Source organism: Gossypium hirsutum, chromosome D05 (genome assembly GCF_007990345.1).
Source record: "Gossypium hirsutum isolate 1008001.06 chromosome D05, Gossypium_hirsutum_v2.1, whole genome shotgun sequence".
Taxonomy (NCBI): domain Eukaryota; kingdom Viridiplantae; phylum Streptophyta; class Magnoliopsida; order Malvales; family Malvaceae; genus Gossypium; species Gossypium hirsutum.
In genome coordinates, this window is record NC_053441.1 from 3,009,813 (window position 1) to 3,029,527 (window position 19,715).

At 29.1% G+C, this 19,715-nt stretch overlaps 1 protein-coding gene across 1 annotated transcript; it reads left to right on the forward strand.

The window, feature by feature from the left end:
• The first annotated feature begins 14,983 nt into the window (after positions 1–14,983).
• Positions 14,984–17,306, forward strand: LOC107907089 (protein TIFY 10B). The gene is made up of 4 exons (XM_016834302.2): positions 14,984–15,485; positions 16,177–16,581; positions 16,691–16,748; positions 16,899–17,306. Exons 1-4 carry the CDS (start codon positions 15,329–15,331, stop codon positions 16,999–17,001), a joined length of 723 nt encoding a protein of 240 aa, XP_016689791.1. The 5' UTR covers positions 14,984–15,328; the 3' UTR covers positions 17,002–17,306.
• Positions 17,307–19,715: the final 2,409 nt, after the last annotated feature.

A 19,715-nucleotide genomic window follows, 5' to 3' on the forward strand; every position in this document is an offset into this window, starting at 1 on the left:
TGAAAATATAGATAGAAGAATTTTACCGATTTAGTGGTTAGTTAGAAAAAGAAATTATTGAAGAAATTGGGTAAAAATAATGTATCGAGACCTCGATCTCGTAAAACCGAGTCAAAAATATTTTTATAAATATTTATGAAATGTTAGTAATATGATATTAAAATTTCGTTAGAAAATTTTAATGTTTGGGTAGTCAATTAAGTGAAAATGACTAAATTGAAAAAGGTGTAAAAGTTACTAAAAGGATTAAATAGCTCAATTGTTAAATGAGGAGGGACATAAATTGAAAATAAGCCTAAAAGGAGATATTTTGGGCGGCATAAGCTGAGAAAAATTAGGAGAATTGGTGAAATAAGGGTAAAATGGGAAAATAACAAATTTTACTAACATAAAAATAGGACCAAATTGGAATATCTAGAATTCTCTTCATATTTTCTTCATTATCATCAGCCAAAAAATGTCCTAGGTGTTTATTCAAGCTGGTACTTCATAATTTTGCACCAAGTGAGTTAATCCTTGCATTTTTCTTGTAATTTTTGTGTTTCTAAGACTTTTACAACTAGGTCCTATTACTAAATTCATTAGTTTTTGATTTCATGGATGAAATTGAAAGTCACTATGGTTGAGTGCTGTAATTTTATGATGAAATAGCATGAAATTGAAGCTTTAATTTGTTTATGAGATGATTTTATTAGGTAATTTCAATAGAAATTGATTTGTAGGACTTAATTGTGAAAAAAGTTTGGAATTAAAGTCTAGTGTTAAAATTCTGATTTACAAAGGTTATAAAATATTTTAAAGTGTTAATTGAGAAAAATCAACTCAATTGAGAGGTTAATTGAGTAGAGATGAAATTATCATTTATTGAAAGCTTAGGGGAAAAATGGTAATTAACATCATGCACTAAAACAGTTTTGGACAACAGTAGTAGGATAACTTTGAAAAATCACCAAAAATTATAGAAATTGAATTAGAGGATGAATAAAATATGAAATTAAAGCTTATTGAGTTTAGTTTCTTATAAAAGAAACGATGTAAGCAATGGAATTGTAAATCATGAGATAATAGATTTTGTGAGATAAGATCAAAATGAATTCGGGTTCCCCTGTTCTGACTTTGGAAAATCATTAAAAATTTTACAAAAATTATTATGAGTTATAATTTATATGCTTAGAATCCTTAATGAGCCTATTTTCAGAAGAAACAAACAAAAACATCATCTAAATTCTATACAATGAGATAATTATTTTTTAGTGAAGAGGGGTTGAAACTGTCAAACAGTGAAATAGGGGAACTTTAAAGAATAAACTGTACTTATTGGCTAAACCAAAAATTCTAAAAATTTTATGGTAAAAAGATATGCGAGTCTAGTTTCGGGGAAAATTAGCGGATCTTAATTTGGGACTTTGAATGCACTATAAATAATAATGAAATTATAGAAAATGTTACATATGAACATGAAATGTATTAGATTAATGATTAAATTTATTTATTTAGATCCAGAAAATTCAAATACGAAGCTAGATCGAGGAAAAGAAAAAGTTCAGGATTAGTAGATTTTTTGTTTACGAACAAGTATCGAGATAAGTTCGTGTAACTTGAATTATATTCTTAAATACTTAAAATGTTTGTTATTGATGTGAATATGATTTGAATGTTCATTGTGTGAAAATTGATGAAACATTAATATATTTGATAAAAAGGGAAAAGATATACCGATTGAATGCAAGGAAAATTCGATGGATCTCTGAAAGGGAATTGACGGTAAAAAGGATCTAGCCCGGACGGGTGATCCTATTGTCACGGGCCAAAGTGCAAAGCTCGTGACCATGGCACAAGAAACGCCCCATAGAGGTCTATCGATTAGATGGGGAACATTTAGCCCACAAGAACTGGCCCGATTCAGAGAACTATTGAAGAAGCCTGTCAGATTGAAGCCTAGTTGGCCCGATGATGAAGACATGGCAACTTAAGCTAATTTTGGTAACTAATCTTAGAACATAGAGAGAATCATATCTTGTAAAGATTAGATTAGATTTGATATGGAAAATCTTGTAAATCCCTAAAATCAAGGGATATAGTGAATCTCGTCCGTCGATGTAAATGTATCTTGACCGTCGGTTTTGGGGGAGCTCAACTATAAATAGAGAGCCTCCCCCTCATTTGTACTCATCCATTGTAAGGTGAATTATTAAGAGTAATAGAATTCCTTGAGCATTTACTCAAACACTTTGTGTGCATTCTTTCTTTGGTTTTTCTGTTGTTCTTTTGTAGCTTCTTTTGGCACAATCGCTTCCGCTATACAAATTGGTGCCTTGGAGGAGTTCTAAGGAATCCTCACTTTTGGGCGTAAAGGCTGACTTAGGTGAGCTTGGAGCAAACGGATTGCCTAAGGCCACACGGTTTGCGAGACGAAAGGTCTAGCCTCGTGACACTATCCTGATATAGCCCTCCAGAAGAATATGTGGAAAATAGATTTAGCCCTGACGGGTAATCTGAATTAGCGTCTAAATTTAGCCTAGACTAGTAATTCAAATCCAAGCTCATTAGAGTAATTGTCATTGCAGGGGATTTAGTCTGGACTGGTAATCCCAACAATACTCTATGAGTTTATAATTACAGGGGATTTAGCCTAGACAGGTAATCCCGCTGTAAGGATGAGGTTCGCGAGAGTGTGCTCTCTGAAATGGAAATGTGCGCACATTAATATGAATTGACGGACCCGGATTTGTACACTAAAGTGTACCCCTGAAAATCCATCGAAATTCCAAGAAGTTCAACGGGATAAATATGGAAAAATAACAAGGGAATGAAAATCATGGTATTGATGAGCTCATCAATCGTGATATATATATTATTGATACATGGAATTATTGAACTAACTTAAATATTGAGTTTGTGCATGTTAGGGGAACAATGTATTGAATGGATGTATGAATGTTTACTACATTGTATTGAAAATATTAGGTAAGTATAATTCTTATTACATGAGCTTACTAAGCACAAAGTGCTTACCCTGTTTCCTTTTCCCCTGTTTTGTAGTGTTAAGAGCTCGGAGGTCGGATTTGGTCGAAGACGCATCACACTATCAACCTCAAGATCTCGGTATACAAAGAAACTTTATTTTGGAAATCAATGGCATGTATAAGCTAGTAAAGTAAATGTTAATGTGAAATGAATGTATGGTTAGCCATTGGTATGGCTAACAAATTTTGGTTTTGGTATGTGATGAGGTTATCTTATGAATATGTTAAATCTATCTTGAAAATATGTTGAAATGGATTGGTTGTGTTGGATTAGTCTCGGCTTAAAATTGCAGGGAAGGTTAAAAATTTATAAAACGGTTATATTGAGTTAAAAAAAAAACTTCGAGATTTTGCGAAAAATTTCTTATGGTTTTAATTTAATCCCGATTTGGTCCCAATGTATATTATGGGCTTCGGAGGCCCAACCAAGGGACTTCATGACATGTTTCGATAAATGAATAGTATTTAACTCGTAATAATGAAAAATTAATTCGGTAAAATCTGGTAATGCCTCATACCTATTCCGGCGACGAATACGGGTATGGGGTATTACAATCTGCTAAAATATAAAAATAATAATGATAAATATTGGGTGGAGTGTTAAAATTATATTATATTTTGTGGAAAAAATTATGTTTGAACTTTGAAAATAATATATTTAGGGTGTGTTTTAAGCAGTACTTTTGAGATAAAAACATTTCTAAATAAGCTACTTTTTTAGAGAAAAAGTACTTCTCCAAGTTAAAAATGGGTCCAAAAATATTTTTTTTAAGAAGCTAAAATTTAGTTTCTCGTAAAAAGTATTTTTAAGAAGCATTGTTAAACTAAGACTTAGAGAGGAGATAATAATAAATTTTTAAAAACTAATTTTTATAAATCATAAAATGAAAATAAAGAAAATATAAAAAAAATTGATTAGAATTATTTATGTTGCATAGCTTTCTGAATTATGAGAAAAGATTTTGCCAAAATTCGATGGGAAATGTAATGGCCCAAATTTGAAGTTATCGGAACAGTGGTTTCGGAACCACAAATCCGATAAGAAAAATTTTATTTTTCTTATATTTTTATGGTCTACAATTTCACAAAATGATTTTTTTGAAAATTTCGTTCGAAAATTTCGACGTTTGGGCACTCAATTTAGTCAAAAGGACTAAATTGTAAAAAATACAAAAGTTGAGTTCTACATGCTAGAGGTGTCCAATTGTTATGAAACTTTAAATTGGAGGTCATTATATGGTAATTATACCATTGGTAACTTGGTAGACAAAAATGGACATGAGATAAGTGAAATAGAAAATTTTTAAGTTAGGGGCAATTTGGTAATCTAGTAATTAAAATGAATTAAAAGGGAAAAAGATGGAAAAAATCATCATCTTCTTCATATGAACGAAATCAGCGAGGGGGGAAGCCATAGTTAGGGTTTTCAAGCTTCCAAGCTCCATAGTAAGTGATCCCAAGCCCCGTTTTTAATGTTCTTTACGTTTTTGAGATCCCGGTAGCTTAATTTAGCTTATTCTAGCAATAATTTAACCTAGGGTTTATATTTGGAAAAATACCCATAGGTGAAAAGTGTTTATTTTGATGTTTTATGATAGAATATGAAGCTAGAAATTATGTTAAACAACTTTTGCTAAGCGATTTTAAGTGAAAACGAGTAAAACGACATAATCGGTAAAAATACCTAATGTTCATAAGTACATGTTAGAGTGGGAATTTGATGTTGCCATAGAAGGGAAAAATGTTCAGAATGTTATAAAACATAAGAATAAGAGATGAAGTTTAATTTCCGAGCCTTGGGGCAAAAATGTAATTATGTAAAAGTTTAGGGGCAAAATTGTAATTTTGAAAAAGTTAGAGTCGAGGGCTGTTTTGATGAATGTGATTATTAAATAAGTTAAATTTACTATTTTAGATCAAGAAGTATGAAACTCGAGGTTAGACAAAGGGAAGAATAAAGTTGAAGACTAAGTTGGTGAATTTGGCTATAATTGGTACCGAGGTAAGTTTACGGTAAATAAATGCAATATTTCAATATTTATTATTAATGCTGTTAATTTCCAGCAATTATGAATTTATTTTATGAATTTATTTGATGATGATCCAAGCATGAAATGATAGAGAATTAAAATTTAAAAGTCCCGTTGATACATAAGGATGGTACTGGATACGAATGTCATGACATTTGGGTAAAGAGATCCCATGTAAGACCATGTCTGGGACATGGCATTGGCATCCTTAAGATCATGAGAGGTCCCCTGTAAGACCATGTCTGGGACATGGCATGGGCACCGAGACGAGAGGTCCCATGTAAGACCATGTCTGGGACATGGCGTTGGCACCGAGATGAGAGGTCCCCTATAAGACCATGTCTGGGACATGGCATGGGCACCATCACGAGAACATCCCATGTAAGACCATGTCTGGGACATGGCTTTGGCATGTTATTATCAGAAGAGACCCGAGTATCCTAATTATTCCAATGTAGCTCAACGGGCTTGTAAACGAATCATGTTCATGAAAGTTCAGTTTAAAGCATAAATGGCAAGCTCAGGTAAGTTGTAAGACTTAAGAACTTATTATACTATCAATTGATGTTCAACGATGCAGCAAGGATTGAGTAAGTTATGCACACAAGTATTCTAAGTAAACAAGTAAGAGAACTAGTATGAGATCAACTAAAGAGTAAACTAGAGATATAGACATTGAGTTTAATTATTTAAGTTAAATATTGTTATTTATTTGCCAGTAAACTTACTAAGCTTTATGCTTACTTCTTTTATTTCTCTTTCTCTTATAGTATTGCAAAGCTACTTCAAGGATCCTAAAGAAGTCGGAGATCGTCCACACTATCAACTACAACTGCTCGGTATTTTATATCGAAACACGTTTGAGTTATGGCATGTATAGGGATTTAGTTATTTTGTATGTTTGTAATGATGATTTTGCTAATGAGAATGTGTAAGTATTTGATGATGTATGGTTATTAAAATGATTAAGGATGAAGGTGTTTGTTGTTATGAAAGATTAGGTGATAAATTATGCATGGAAATCATGAAAGGATAAAATTTTGCAAAGAAACAGAATTCAGGCAGCACAGTGACGTGAATTTGAAAAATCACCCAAGATAGTATAAAATGAATTAGAGGGTGAATGATATATGGAATTAAAGCTTGTTGAGTCTATTTTCATGAAAAAATAACGGTGTAGAAAAAGGAAATTTATATTTTAAGATATGTGAATTTTAGTAAGATAGGGTCAGAACTGTTTTTGGAGTCCCCTGTTCTGAGTTTAGAAAATAATTACAAATTGTACAAAAATGGTTATGAGTTGAAATTTACATGCTTAGATTTCTTAATGAGTCTATTTTCTGTAGAAACAAGTAAGAACTTCATATGAAAATCCTACAGTGAGAAAACTTATTTTTAGTGACTAGAGGTCAGGGCAGTCAGGTGGTGAAACAGGGGAGGCTTTAACTAATAAACTGTACTAATTTGCTGAACCAAAAATTCTAAAAATTTTATGGAGAGTAGATATATGAGTCTAGTTTCAGGTAAAATTTACGGAATTAAATTTCGAGTTCTGTAGCTCAAGTTATAATTAATTTAGTAACTGCTGTGCGATTGGACAGATTTGTTGCGAATAATGAAATAAATTTTCAAACCTAGTTTTTATGCTCCGAATTGGTAAGATAAGCTAAGTAATGCCTCGTGCTCGACTCCGGAAACGGTCTCGGGTAAGGGGTGTTACAGGAAATACTAGCGGGTGATGAGTGATGACAAAGGAGAAGATAAATACAAAAACCACCAAAACTCACGAGACATTAAACAATAAGGTAAACTAAATTCAAAATCACTAAATTATCTCTAAGTTCATATTTTGGCCATTAAACTTTAAAAAGTTATAAATTAGTCAGTAATTTATTGAAAAGTTTTCATTTAAATCATTAAATTATTCGAAGGTTTTTATTAAAATCACTATACTATTAAGTTTTTAAAAGATAAACTACCTAGTTGGTCACCCAACTCTTAAGGCGCTTTCATTTAAGTCACCCAAAATGAAATCCTAACGACGATTGAAATTCTAAATTTTGTTTTTTTTTAATATTCAAATTTTAAATTTTAAATTGCGAAACATCAAAATAAATTAAATAAATTATTAAAAAATTATCGATGGACAATGTCAATCGATTTAATTAATTACAATGATTTATTTTAGCTTAGCATTGAAGATTCAAGATTATATAATTAAAAGAAATTTGGGTTTTATAGGCAACTATTAAAGACAATAATTTTCATCAAAAAAATTTTAAAATAATTTCAAAACATCAAAATAAATTAAATAAATTATTGAAAATTTTTTTCCATTGATAATATCAACCAATTTGTTACTATGATTTTGAATCTTAGGCTCCGTTTGTTTCCCTGAAAATAGCTTCCGGAAAATGATTTTTGGAAAATGACTTACTTTTCTGGAAAAGCTAATATTTTCTGGTGTTTGGATGAATCTGTGTAAAATATTTTCTGGTGTTTGAATGAATCTGTGTCAAATATTTTCTTTTGTTTTATAAAAGTCGTTTTCAATTAAACAAACATGCATTTGAGATTTTTTATTTATTTTTTCATTGTTTAACTGAGTTTATTTTATATCTATAATTTTATATTTTACATTGTTTTTACATATATTAAAAATATTTTGTTAAATTTAAGTTCATTGCAACGATTATTTTTTAGTTACATGACTACCAACTGAGTATTTTTTTATTTAAAAAATGTGATTTCAACAAAATTGACAAAAAAAATCAACAATATCAGCAGTTGGACTTGATTTTCAAATCTAGAAAGTAGAGGGACTAAATTCTTGAAAATAAAAGTACAGGAACTAAATTGCAAATTTGTTAAGAGTATATAAACTTATGACATATTTTAACATTTATACTATAAAATATTTATTATTAATATATTTATAATTTGTAATAAATATTTAGTATTAAAATATTAATATTGATATTTTCAATAATATGTGAATAATATTATTTAAAATTATTATTTTTTAAATTTACTATTAAAATAAAATTTAAATATTAAATAATTTATTAAAAATAATAAATTATATTAATTATATTAATAATTTATTATATGACTAAATATAAATAATTAAATACGTATGTTTAATAATATTAAAAATATAATATTTTAAATATTTTTAAAAATAAAAATAAAATTTATTGTCAATATAATAATATTAAACTTGATTTAAGTTAATTTTTATATAAAAGTAAAATTATCTATTGAGGAGCTCTTTTCGGGAAAATGACTTACGCTTTTTAAAAGGGTAAGTCATTTTACAAGGAAAAAGGCTTATTTTCCGTTGACCTGTAAGTAATTTTCCGTTGATCAAGCTGTTTTCTGTGAAACAAACACAGGAAAATACAAAAAATATTTTCCGTAAAACCTTTTACATGTAAACAAACGAACCCTTAATATTTCAAAATTTATATTTCAAAACCCAAATTTAGAATTTTCGACAATAGGATAAACAAGTACAAATTGACAAATTTTGTGTATTATTTTAGCTTCTACAATTTTTTACTTTAATCATTGATATTTTTACCCCAAACAATACTTAAAAAAATATTTTTTGAGTGACCAAAATGAAAGTGTAAATATAATGACATATATAGTTAACCACCATTAGAGATTTAACGCTTGAGTTACTAAGGTAAAAGCGCCCTAAAAGTTAGGTGACCAATTAGGTAGTTTACCATTTAAAAAAAAGAAACTTTGCTAACGTTCTCAAAACAATGATTCAACGATCAATATGATAAATTAGTGACTATTAATGAGTAGAAAAACCTTAGATTCAAGTCAAATTGATGATTAGTATCGAAAATAGAATAAGAAAGATGTTTGGATTTTAGTTTACAGATTTGTAACATTAAAAGTTATTTCATGAAAAAAATTAAAAAAAAATGAGACTTTCCGATTGATGTAGATAGTGCAATTAAAGAAGTTATACAACAATAATTTTAAGAGTCCAATTACTTAAATAAAAAAATTTTAAATAATACAATGATAATTTTATAACTTTTTAAAATTAAATAACTAAAACATAAATTTACTAATAACTTAATACCACATCCAAGGAAAATGTGAAAAAAAAAAGTGTGATGGAAAAGCAAAGAGAGATAAAGAGAGCTCACGGTTTTAGCATGAGAATGGTAGTCCTTTAATGCCTCGACTCACAAAAAGAAAATAGAAAAAGGAAAAGAAAATAAAGATTCGAATTGATATGGTGCGGTAATTTCCTGAAATGAAAGGGGTGTTTAATGAGTATGCTTAACACACGTGTAACTTTAATATTGGATTTTGAGGCGGTGTGCAGTGCATTGTGCACCCACCACCAACTTATCTTTTCCCCCTCTCCGCGTTTCCCACGCGAGTTTGACTCTTTCCCTTTTTATTTTTATATTTATTTCTAATAATTTATTATTTCGAAATTGTTTTTTTTAGGATTGTTTTATTTATTACAACCTCCAACTTGAAAAGAAAAAGTCTAATTTTAGTCTGTTTATTATATTAAAATTAGAAATTTAATTCATAAATTTATAACTTTTATTTTTAAAGTATTATTAAGAAATTTAATTACTATAGTAAAATTAATTATATAATTAAAAGTCGATTGAGTCTTAGCTCAAATGATATGTGTATTATTGCCAATGTAAAAGGACGTGAGTTTAAGTGTCTTCCTATTTATAGGTTGGAGAAAGTTTATGAATACTTCTAAATATTGTATCAAAAAAATAAATATATAATAAAGGGTATAAATTAAAAAGAAATCATTATAATTAAGGGTATATATAAGAAATATATATGGATAATGGTTTAATATTCAATTTAATACGTAGATTTTAATTTTGTGCAATTTGATACATGAACTCTAATTTTAATTTTCAGTTTTCGCAAATCATAACAACGTACTTGATGCAGTGTAAGTTTAGTTTTTTCATGTACAAACAATTTTATTTATCCAACATGAAAATAACTGGATTTATTTGTTTTTTCTAAATGTTTACAGTTGAATCAGAATGGCGTTTTATATGTACAATTGAAATAAATCAAAGTTTGCGTATCATATTGCACATTAAATCTAAATTCACGTATAACCTTAATATAAACTTCAATGACTACCATTAATTGCATCCAAAATTATTACTTGATTAATGAAATATGAATAACTTTATTGCAATGTTAACTTAAACTAAGTTATAGTATGAGTTATTTTGTTCCATTGATTTGTTCTACATTAGACATAGCATTTATAACTATTTTATAGTTTGCCTCTTTTGTGTTATATTTTAAGTGTTGAAAATATTATAAATTTATACAAAAACATTATATGTTATATGAATTTTAAAATGTTGATATATCTATATTGGGTTCATGCTCTTTTTATGTCACGTCTATTTCATTTTTTTTCACGTGTTAGTGTTAATATCTTAATCCATAAAATATCTCATATATTTTGTCATAATAATTTAATGGTTAAGTCTAAATATAATGAGTTAAAATTTTGATCATTATATTTTTTATTTATTAATATAATTATTATAAATATCATTTAAAATCTTAATCCAATTTTCTGAAGCATAACGAGTGCAGTTCTATATGGTTAGAATAACTAGATATCATAAACTAAACATTGTTGGGAGGAGTAATTATAAACCTCAAGTATTATTGTAAAACGAATATGAAATATATAAATAAAAATTAAATTTATATGAACCTTATGTGTTGGCTTGATGACGTCTCAAATATGACTTGAGTTCAAATCATGCTAGTCATGTTGCTATCAGGACTTTATTCTCCTCTCGTAATTGAAAAAAAAATCTATATTATCTTGGCACATGTTCGTTCCATTGCTTTTTTACATGATAAAATATTAGTTGGATTTCAAGTTTAATCACTTTATTCTCCTCTCGTAATTAATTTCTTATTATAAATTGACATCCAGATCCATTTCGAAAACCCATGTAACACACGCCAAATACATTAGATTAGGTGGAAGGTCGCCATTGCATTTCGTTTGTAAATAGAATAAGATATACATTAATTATTCTCTTACTCCACAATAAGAAACAAAGAGAATAGGGATATGAAACGTTAGCCTAAAGTAGCACTTCACACTTATGTACGAGTCGCATTTAAAGACATACAGAAATGGGAATCAAAGCAGAGTTGTTAGAAGATGGTGGGATCCACTAATGCGAAATGATTTAAATAAGCACATGAGAAATTACAAGACGTACAATCATGGGAATTCACGCGTTCTTTAATTCCTAATTATAATATTATGCAACTAATTCATTTACAAGTTGGGACCAAAAGTCCATTATCAGTAGTTGGAAATAAATTTCTCTATGGTTTAATGTGTTATATTATGTATAATTATGATTATATATTACATACTATAAAAATAAATTAATATATTTAAATTTTAATCGTATATGATATTGAACCAAAACTAGTATATAATTTTAATATTTATTATAATATTCAAATATTAATAACTTGAATTTAATGTGTAAAGGAATTCGAATTCGCATGGCTTTACACGTGTTGAAATATTAGTGGAGGGAAGGAACGTGTAATTGCCGCTTGCCTGTTTTGGGAAGGAAGAAAAGAAATGCAGAGACAGGCGGTGTTTCATGTTTTGTGCTTTGTGGTGCCCACTTCACTACCTAAAATATTACAAACTTAATTATGTTTTATTTTGAAAAAAAAAATACATCCCAGTATATATTTAAAAATATAATAAAAATAGATCATTGATTTTTAAAAATATTTAAATCTTTAAAAATAAAGGGTTAGAAAAAAAGAAGAACCTGCTAAGGGGTTTTGATTGTTAATCTTTAAATAAGGATCTTAATTAGTAGGCCTGTTTTACAGAAATACCCTTTGTGTAGATTTTTAACTTTACCACGTTGTTCATGAAATTGGTTTGGCTGTTTGGATCCAAATTTTGGTGTACATGAAATTATTTTCAACTTAGTTGAAATTTAAGTCAAATATATGGGCTAATGAAAATAAAATTTTTAGTTTTGGATAAGGCAATCAATTGAGCTCATCCTAATTTAATTATTACATGAATTTTTCTTATTTTCTTTTTGGTCAATAACTTCTTTTTTCTTATTTAAATATAATAAAATTTTGACTAAGCCTTACCACTATAAAATAAAAAATAAAATATTTTTGTAAAAGTTTTATAATGTTTTGGATAAGTCAACGATGTAATTTCAGAATTATTAAATAATTAATTAAAAATTTGTAAAAATTATTAAGAATAAAATAAAAAAATAATTTTATCGATTTATATTATTTAGCGGATCAATTGATCTAATTCCATTAATTGAATCAATATCTCAATTGATTTTCAATTTGACCGATTAATAAATCCAACTCAAACAACATCAGTCTTAGGAGCTAAAAAAATAGAAAAAACAATTTAATTGTGATTTGAAGTTTATTATTGTTGTAATATTTAATCATCAAATTAGTTTACATATTGTATACATTATTTAATGAAATAAAAATACATGTGAAATCATAGTGTAACACATGATTTTAAAAACTATTACATATAAAAGTGTGAATTTTTAAAAGCTTTTGAAACGACAATATTACCTTTTAGAGGACGTTTGGTTAACTAAATTTTACATTACAATCTATAATGTTACACTTCAAAATGAGATTATGGTATTTAGATTCTCAATATTCCGACTATCCTATAACCTCGTATTCATTCTTAAACAATATCAAGAAACCGTAATACTAAGTGTAATCTCATTACTACCTTTCCTTAGGTTAACTTTATTCCGCCCATTTTCAGGGTTTTCCCATTTAACAAACTTGGCGACACCACTCTTCCCACTAGGACTAAGCTCATCCTTCATTTCTTTCCATCAAATAATACAAATCTGCATTGCCAATATGCTTTTCCCTTCAACGAAGTCGATATTGAATACATACTTGTTCTTTCGACCCCACAAGTTTTAGCAAATGATTTCAAAGAGAAAACCCCAAATTGTAGCATCACATGCAAAATATGATGGGTTTGAAAGATTAACTTGAAAAAAAAATACCCTTTATTTTATTACATTAATTAAAATAATCATTTTATCTCAAATAAAATTTTAACTATAAAAACCAAAATCTGTATCACTACACATCACTTCACTCTATTTCATTTTATATTTCTTTCGCTTGAATTTTATAGTTTCTTTAAGATTACTCAATCATGTAAAATTTTTTATAGAAAAAACAACCTTCCATAAGTATGAGAACGAAAGTACAATCAAAACACACAAGGGGAGAACCTCTAAACTCGAGTCAATAGACTCACCCCCATACAACCAAACCTACAATCCTACCTTCTCATTAGCGCAAATATTATTAAAAATAATCATAAGATCATGAAAAGTGGTCATAGTATAGAGTCAATATCCCACTCAGAGAATATTGCATGTACTAAGGCCACTCGAGCAAGGGAATGAGTTGCCTTACTTGCATCCCTACAAGTCTAAGAACCCCAATTTAGAGACAATAGAACAGACCCAAAAGAGCATTAATAATAGGCAAGCAATTAGATTCCAGGATCACGTTATCCAAACGGAGAGTTTTCCACCATGAAAGGGCCTCTCGTATAGCAACTGCCTCAGCCAGGCTCAACTTACACCATCCCTTTTCAAAGCTAGTCCTTGCACTAGTCGACCATTAAAATCCCGAACTATGGTAGCAAAATCGAGAGCTCCTTCCTCAAATAGCCCAAGGGAGGAGGCGACCATCGAACAATAAGCTGACTGCTACTTGATAAAAAAACAAACGAATAAATTGATATTAAAAGCATTCAAAATCGCTAAAATAAATATTGATAAACCATATAAATAATAAGATTCAATAGTTGTACAATTGAATTCTATGATAAAATTAAGGTGTAATCCAAATAAATTTCTATTATAATTTTACGAAAAAAAGTTAAGACTAAGAAATGTTAATGGAATGAACTTGTAAAAACAAAAATTTTATAACAGAGACATTATATTAAAATCTACTTTTAGATAATTTTACATTTCACCAACCAAATACTTGAACCGTGAAATAAATTAAATAAAGTAATCATCCATTCCATCCATAATCTTATATTCTCGTAATTATATTATGAAACGTAATCTAAAACTCAACGAACCAAATGCGCCTTATTGTTTATTACGTTCCTAAATTAATATTAAAACGATATTTTATTTTTATTATTAAAATTTGAATATTAATCAGCATTTTATAAAGTTGAGATTATAATTTTATCCATATTAAATCACATTATAATGTGAATTATTCAAATTTAAGTTATAATTTCAACCATATGAAACTAAAATTTATGCATTAACATCCGTTCATGCTTAGTTGTGGTTTGAAAGTTTTTATTGTCGCAATATTTTAATTATAAAATATTTAATATAATTTATTTATATTCAAGAATTTGAATCACATTACATGAAAGCAATATTATTTAATGAATTAAAAAGCTAAATAAATAAAAGTTTGTGCAACTTATGTGCGACTAAAAAACAAATTAGATAATTAAACAAGTGATGATTCAAAAAAAAATTATAATTTGTGAAACTGTACCAACTAGGTATGAAATAATAAAAAAAATTAAGCTAATTAATGACGGGATAAATATTAAATTTATATATTAATTTTAAAATATTAAAATTATAAGGATAAGGATGTAATTTAGTGGAAAAGAATAAAATTACCGTAAAATACCGAACAAGAGCAACATGTTAAAAAAGGAACATAAACTGGTAAAACATCGCCGTAGACAGATAAAGAAAAACCAAAAGAGAAAAAGAATAGGAAAAAAACATAAAACACGTGTTTGAAAACCAAGTCCAAAATATTGAAGCAGTCGTTCCAAGGTGCAAAACTCTAACCCCTTTTTTTTTTTGTAAATTTTTTTCTTTTTTTAAAAAATTCCCATTTATTCCTCGTGCTTTTAACCCACCACCTTCCCTTCTCTCCCTTGCTTTCTTCTTTTTCAAAGATAAAAAAGAAACCATTTTCTCCTTCCCCTCCTCGCATAAATAAGTACTCCAATATTCCTTGGCTCAAAAGCATCTCAAATTCGACTAGATCCCTTAATGAAGTTGTAAAGTAAGTTCAAAGATCGAGAGCTAGGTATTTGATATCCAAATCATTCTCTGAAAACCCAAAAGGGGGGTTGGATTCTGTTTCGTCGGAACTATGTCGTCTTGCTCGGAATCTACGGCTATGAAACCGGCTAGGTCACTGGAGAAGCCAAGTTTTGCCCAAACTTGTAATTTGTTGAGTCAGTACTTGAAGGAGAAAGGTAGCTTTGGGGGTTTATCTCTGGGAATGACATGCAACGTTGAAGCTAATGGTAAGTTCTTTCTTTCTTTCTTTTTCAGTTCTGGGTTGGTGATTAAATTGAGAAAAAAATCATTGAATTAGAAAATTTTGTTATTATTTCATATTTATCCAAGAAGGAGCTTGATTTAATGTAGCTCTATTGATGAACTTCAGTTAAGCTTTGTGTTGTTTCTTCTTTTACTTCAACCCATTTTTTTCTTTTTCGGACAAGGCGGCTTAATTACCTTTTTTAACTTTCAGAATGTTGAAAACGGTTTAATCAAATTGATGTTCAAATTTTTGTTTTGTTTTTGGATGTCTAAGATTCAGATCCTCAAAATCAGATTTGCAAATTGACATATTCATAATTAATGTTTCGAAAGAGTCAGAAAATATGCCCTTTAATTTCTCGGTCATCCCCTGAAATTACTCCAAATTTTGAAAAAAATCGTGAAGAAGAAATAAAGCACGTGATTCAAAAGTTTCAATTTTTGCGGGATGATTGAGACCTGAATCACGTACATATGTTTTTTTGAGAATGAAATTCCGTTGAGATTTTATCGTTTTTAGATCTCAGAATCATCGGGTTTTTCATTATAAATAGCCGGTTGTTGTTCACTTCATTAAACATACGCCCTCCACACTATCATCAAAGTTGTACGGTAACAGAGTTTGAATCTTCTAATCACTAATGTATCGCCTCATTTGTGGATATGTTGCAGGGACACCAGTGGTGCCGCCTCCGACCATGAATCTGTTCCCTGTCAATGACAAGTCCGATAATGTTTGTGGCCGAAACGGTGGGAATCCTAAGAACTTGGCATCCATGGATTTGTTCCCCCAACAAGCTGGTTTGGCTTCTAAAGATGATAGTCCCAACAAGTTGGAGCCTCAGACTGCACCAATGACCATCTTTTATGGTGGACGAGTGATTGTGTTCAATGATTTTCCAGCAAACAAAGCTAAGGAAATCATGCTTTTAGCTAGCAACAGCAGCTCACAAAGCAACGACAGCTTCAACCCCATCCCTTTTACTTCTAGCATAGCCAGAAGTCCAATCAAATCAAGCATCGGAGTTCCTCCTACCTCAAAACCGGTTCACCCTGCTCAGCGAGCCGTCCCTGGCGGTAATCCTCGATTTTTTAAATTTGTCTGAGTTACGAAGATGGAGTTTTGCTTCATAGTTCAAGTTGTATATCGGATTTCTTATCTGTTTTTGTTGTCTATTTGCAATAGATCTGCCAATTGCAAGGAGAGCTTCACTGCATCGGTTCCTAGAGAAGCGAAAGGATAGGTAGGCATCGAGATTCTCATGGTCTTGTAGGTTACTTGTTGAATTATCTTAATAAGATCAAAGCATATAGATTGTAGGTCAAAGTTAAGGTTCCTTTGCCTAATCTATACAAATGATTGATATTGATGTCGTTAGTGATCATTTCAACAGGATCACCGCAAAAGCGCCATACCAGATAAGTCACTCCGCTGCAGCTCCTTCCCTGTCCGGCGACAACAAGTCATGGCTCGGTTTGGCTGCTCAATCACCATAGTAATCTGCTGAGCCAAAATAATAATTATAATAATAATAATAAAGATCACAATTGTAATGTAAGCCAAGTTTGAGGTCTTCCTTTTTGAGGCTTTTCTTAAGCCTGCTGCTATCCTGTGTCTTCTTTTTTTTTTTTTTTCTTTTTCTTTTTTTTCAGCAGGGTAAGCCTGCTGTTGTCTTACCTATGTATTCATGCATGCATCTAGTTATCAGCTCTAAGGAGAGCCCTCTTAGATCCTAACTATCAATCAAATTAGTTTTATTGTAATTATTTTTTTTATTAAGGAAGTTTCAGTTTATGTTAAACTTTGAACAAAATTTTGTTTTGTTTTTTGTTGTGTCGTGTAGAAAACACCACGTGATTTCTATAGCATTCAATATGAAGAGTTATGAAAATTTTGTGTTTTGTCAAAAGTATTCATGTTCGTATACATACATACATACATACATGTATGGTAACTTTGAAAAGAAAGCCTTTGAACATGTCAAACACATGGGCATGCGAAACCCGTGAATTATGATCATCAACAGAAGCGTCAATACACAATGTAGTCCACATTCAAAAGTCAAGCAGACAAATATAAGATAATAAAAAAAATGCAAGTATAGAAGGCGGATAAGAGCAGAAGAGATTTGGATGATTCCGTTTCAACATGACTTACACCTCATTCAATTCATAAATATTTATAGCTTGACTTTTGGTAGAGGGTAGGTTTTATATGCTTTGACTCATTCAATCTTCAATTACAAACATATTATTTTGATTCCCCAAGAGTTTCTACAACCACATTGTTCTCGACTTTTCTGCCTTTTTTATTTTTAGTTTCTGATTAATTTGCTTATCTTGAGCTATTGAGTTCCCCGGTTTCTTTGTATGTTGCAACAAGTATTCTTACGTATAAGTTGTGGATTTAATTCCTATACTTCGATTTGGTCTTTTTTAGATTTTATATTTTCCGATTGCAATCTGTCAGCTTTCATTGACGTTAATTAATACTTTTTGTTGTCGTTGTTTATGTCAATACTAAAATTTTAAAGTCGATAATTTATCAACCATCTTTGTGGAAAGCATGCCAAGGGAAAAACAATGATTAAAGCAACAACATAATGTTAAATGAAAAACAAAAGATGAAGAAATTGAATTCTGAAATCCCTCCACTCACAAGAAAATTTCCAACTCCCATCATCAGTAGCATTTGGTAAAATGAGACAGTCAAAATTTCAGAATTATTTATTCATTTGAAATTAGGGTTTTGGTTTGATGACGTATTATGCCAAGGTGGGCATTGGGGGGTTGGTGAGAGTATTGAGGAACAAGATTGCTTGAAAGCTACGAAAGCATTAGGATATCTGAGGGTCCAGATTTAAGAACGTGTTTTTAATGTTTAACAACAAAAAATATGAATTTATGATTCACCAATCTTATCTTTCTCTCTTTTTTTCTTTAATTTTCATGTTACAATTTTATGTATTATTACCAAATCAACAATCAATCATTCACCATTTAAATTTCTTTTAAGAAAAATCCATTTACCTTTTCATCTACATTAAATATAAATATTTAATTTTTATGTCTTTTTATATTAAGATTATTCTAAAATTTAATACTTTTTAAAATCTGATCGGTGGTCAAATCGTTCCGATCATCAATTCGTTGGTCCAACCTGTTCAATTAAAAAATTATTATAAATATAAAAAAATAAAAAATAAAAATCCGGTTCAACTGGTCATTATCGATTCTCGGGTCAACTGATTCAAAGCCCTTCTCCTAATTAGTACTCCGATCGATTCTCAATCCAATCCGGTTTAAACAACATTGCTAAAAATTTAAGTTTTTAGGCACCAATAAAATATTATCATATCATTAAAATTATGATTATATACTCATATGTTTTTGTTTGATTGGATTTTACCGCTAAATTTTAAATTGAATTTTCCCACTTAAAAGTTGATTTAGAATAATTTGAAACAAAAATTAATATAATATGTTTTGAAAGTTTTATTTTAATGATCAAAATAATAAATTAATAAATTAAAGTGATTTTTTATTTTACCAATAAAAGTAAAACTTTTTATTTTTATTTAAAATTTATCAAGACTTTCTTTCATAGAATAAAAATTTCCTGTTAATTTCTTAAATCTTAATATGTTTTTATACATTAATTGTTCAAATAAGTTTCAATTAGACTCAATATTTTTGTTGTAAAATTTAATTAGTGGTAAACTTGAGTACATTTTAAAATTGCATAGGGAAGAATTAATCATGATAAAAATAGGGAGTGGCAAATGTCAATATGTAAACATAATTATAATATAATAGAAAAATTTCCCATCAGCCCATTTTTCTTTAATTTTCATATTAATATTTATGAAAAAAAAACACATTATCTACAAATTTTAAAAATAAACCCATTTACCTTTTGATGGTGCATTATATTATACACATCAAATAGAAGTATTTAATTTTATGTATTTTGTATTGGGTAAATTTATTCACCTACCGAATAGGTATATCTTGCAAATAATTAGAACAAACCAATGGATCATATGTACATATGGGAAAGGCGTTGGATCAAAATTTGCTATTACTCAGATTTAATTCATGTGTTTTAAAATTTTAAAATTTAGTCTTTATTTTCTTTAAATTAAAATTTTTTGGTCATCATCATTTTTTATATTAAAATTTGTCAACGCAATATGCTTATTTTTCGTCAA

What these genes read in the sequence shown, in the direction of transcription:
- LOC107907089 (XM_016834302.2), top strand. Translation starts at nt 15,329, where the DNA reads ATGTCGTCTTGCTCGGAATCTACGGCTATGAAACCGGCTAGGTCACTG. An exon ending in ATGCAACGTTGAAGCTAATG is followed by an intron (nt 15,486 to 16,176) that starts GTAAGTTCTTTC and finishes GATATGTTGCAG; the next exon opens with GGACACCAGTGGTGCCGCCT. An exon ending in TCAGCGAGCCGTCCCTGGCG is followed by an intron (nt 16,582 to 16,690) that starts GTAATCCTCGAT and finishes TATTTGCAATAG; the next exon opens with ATCTGCCAATTGCAAGGAGA.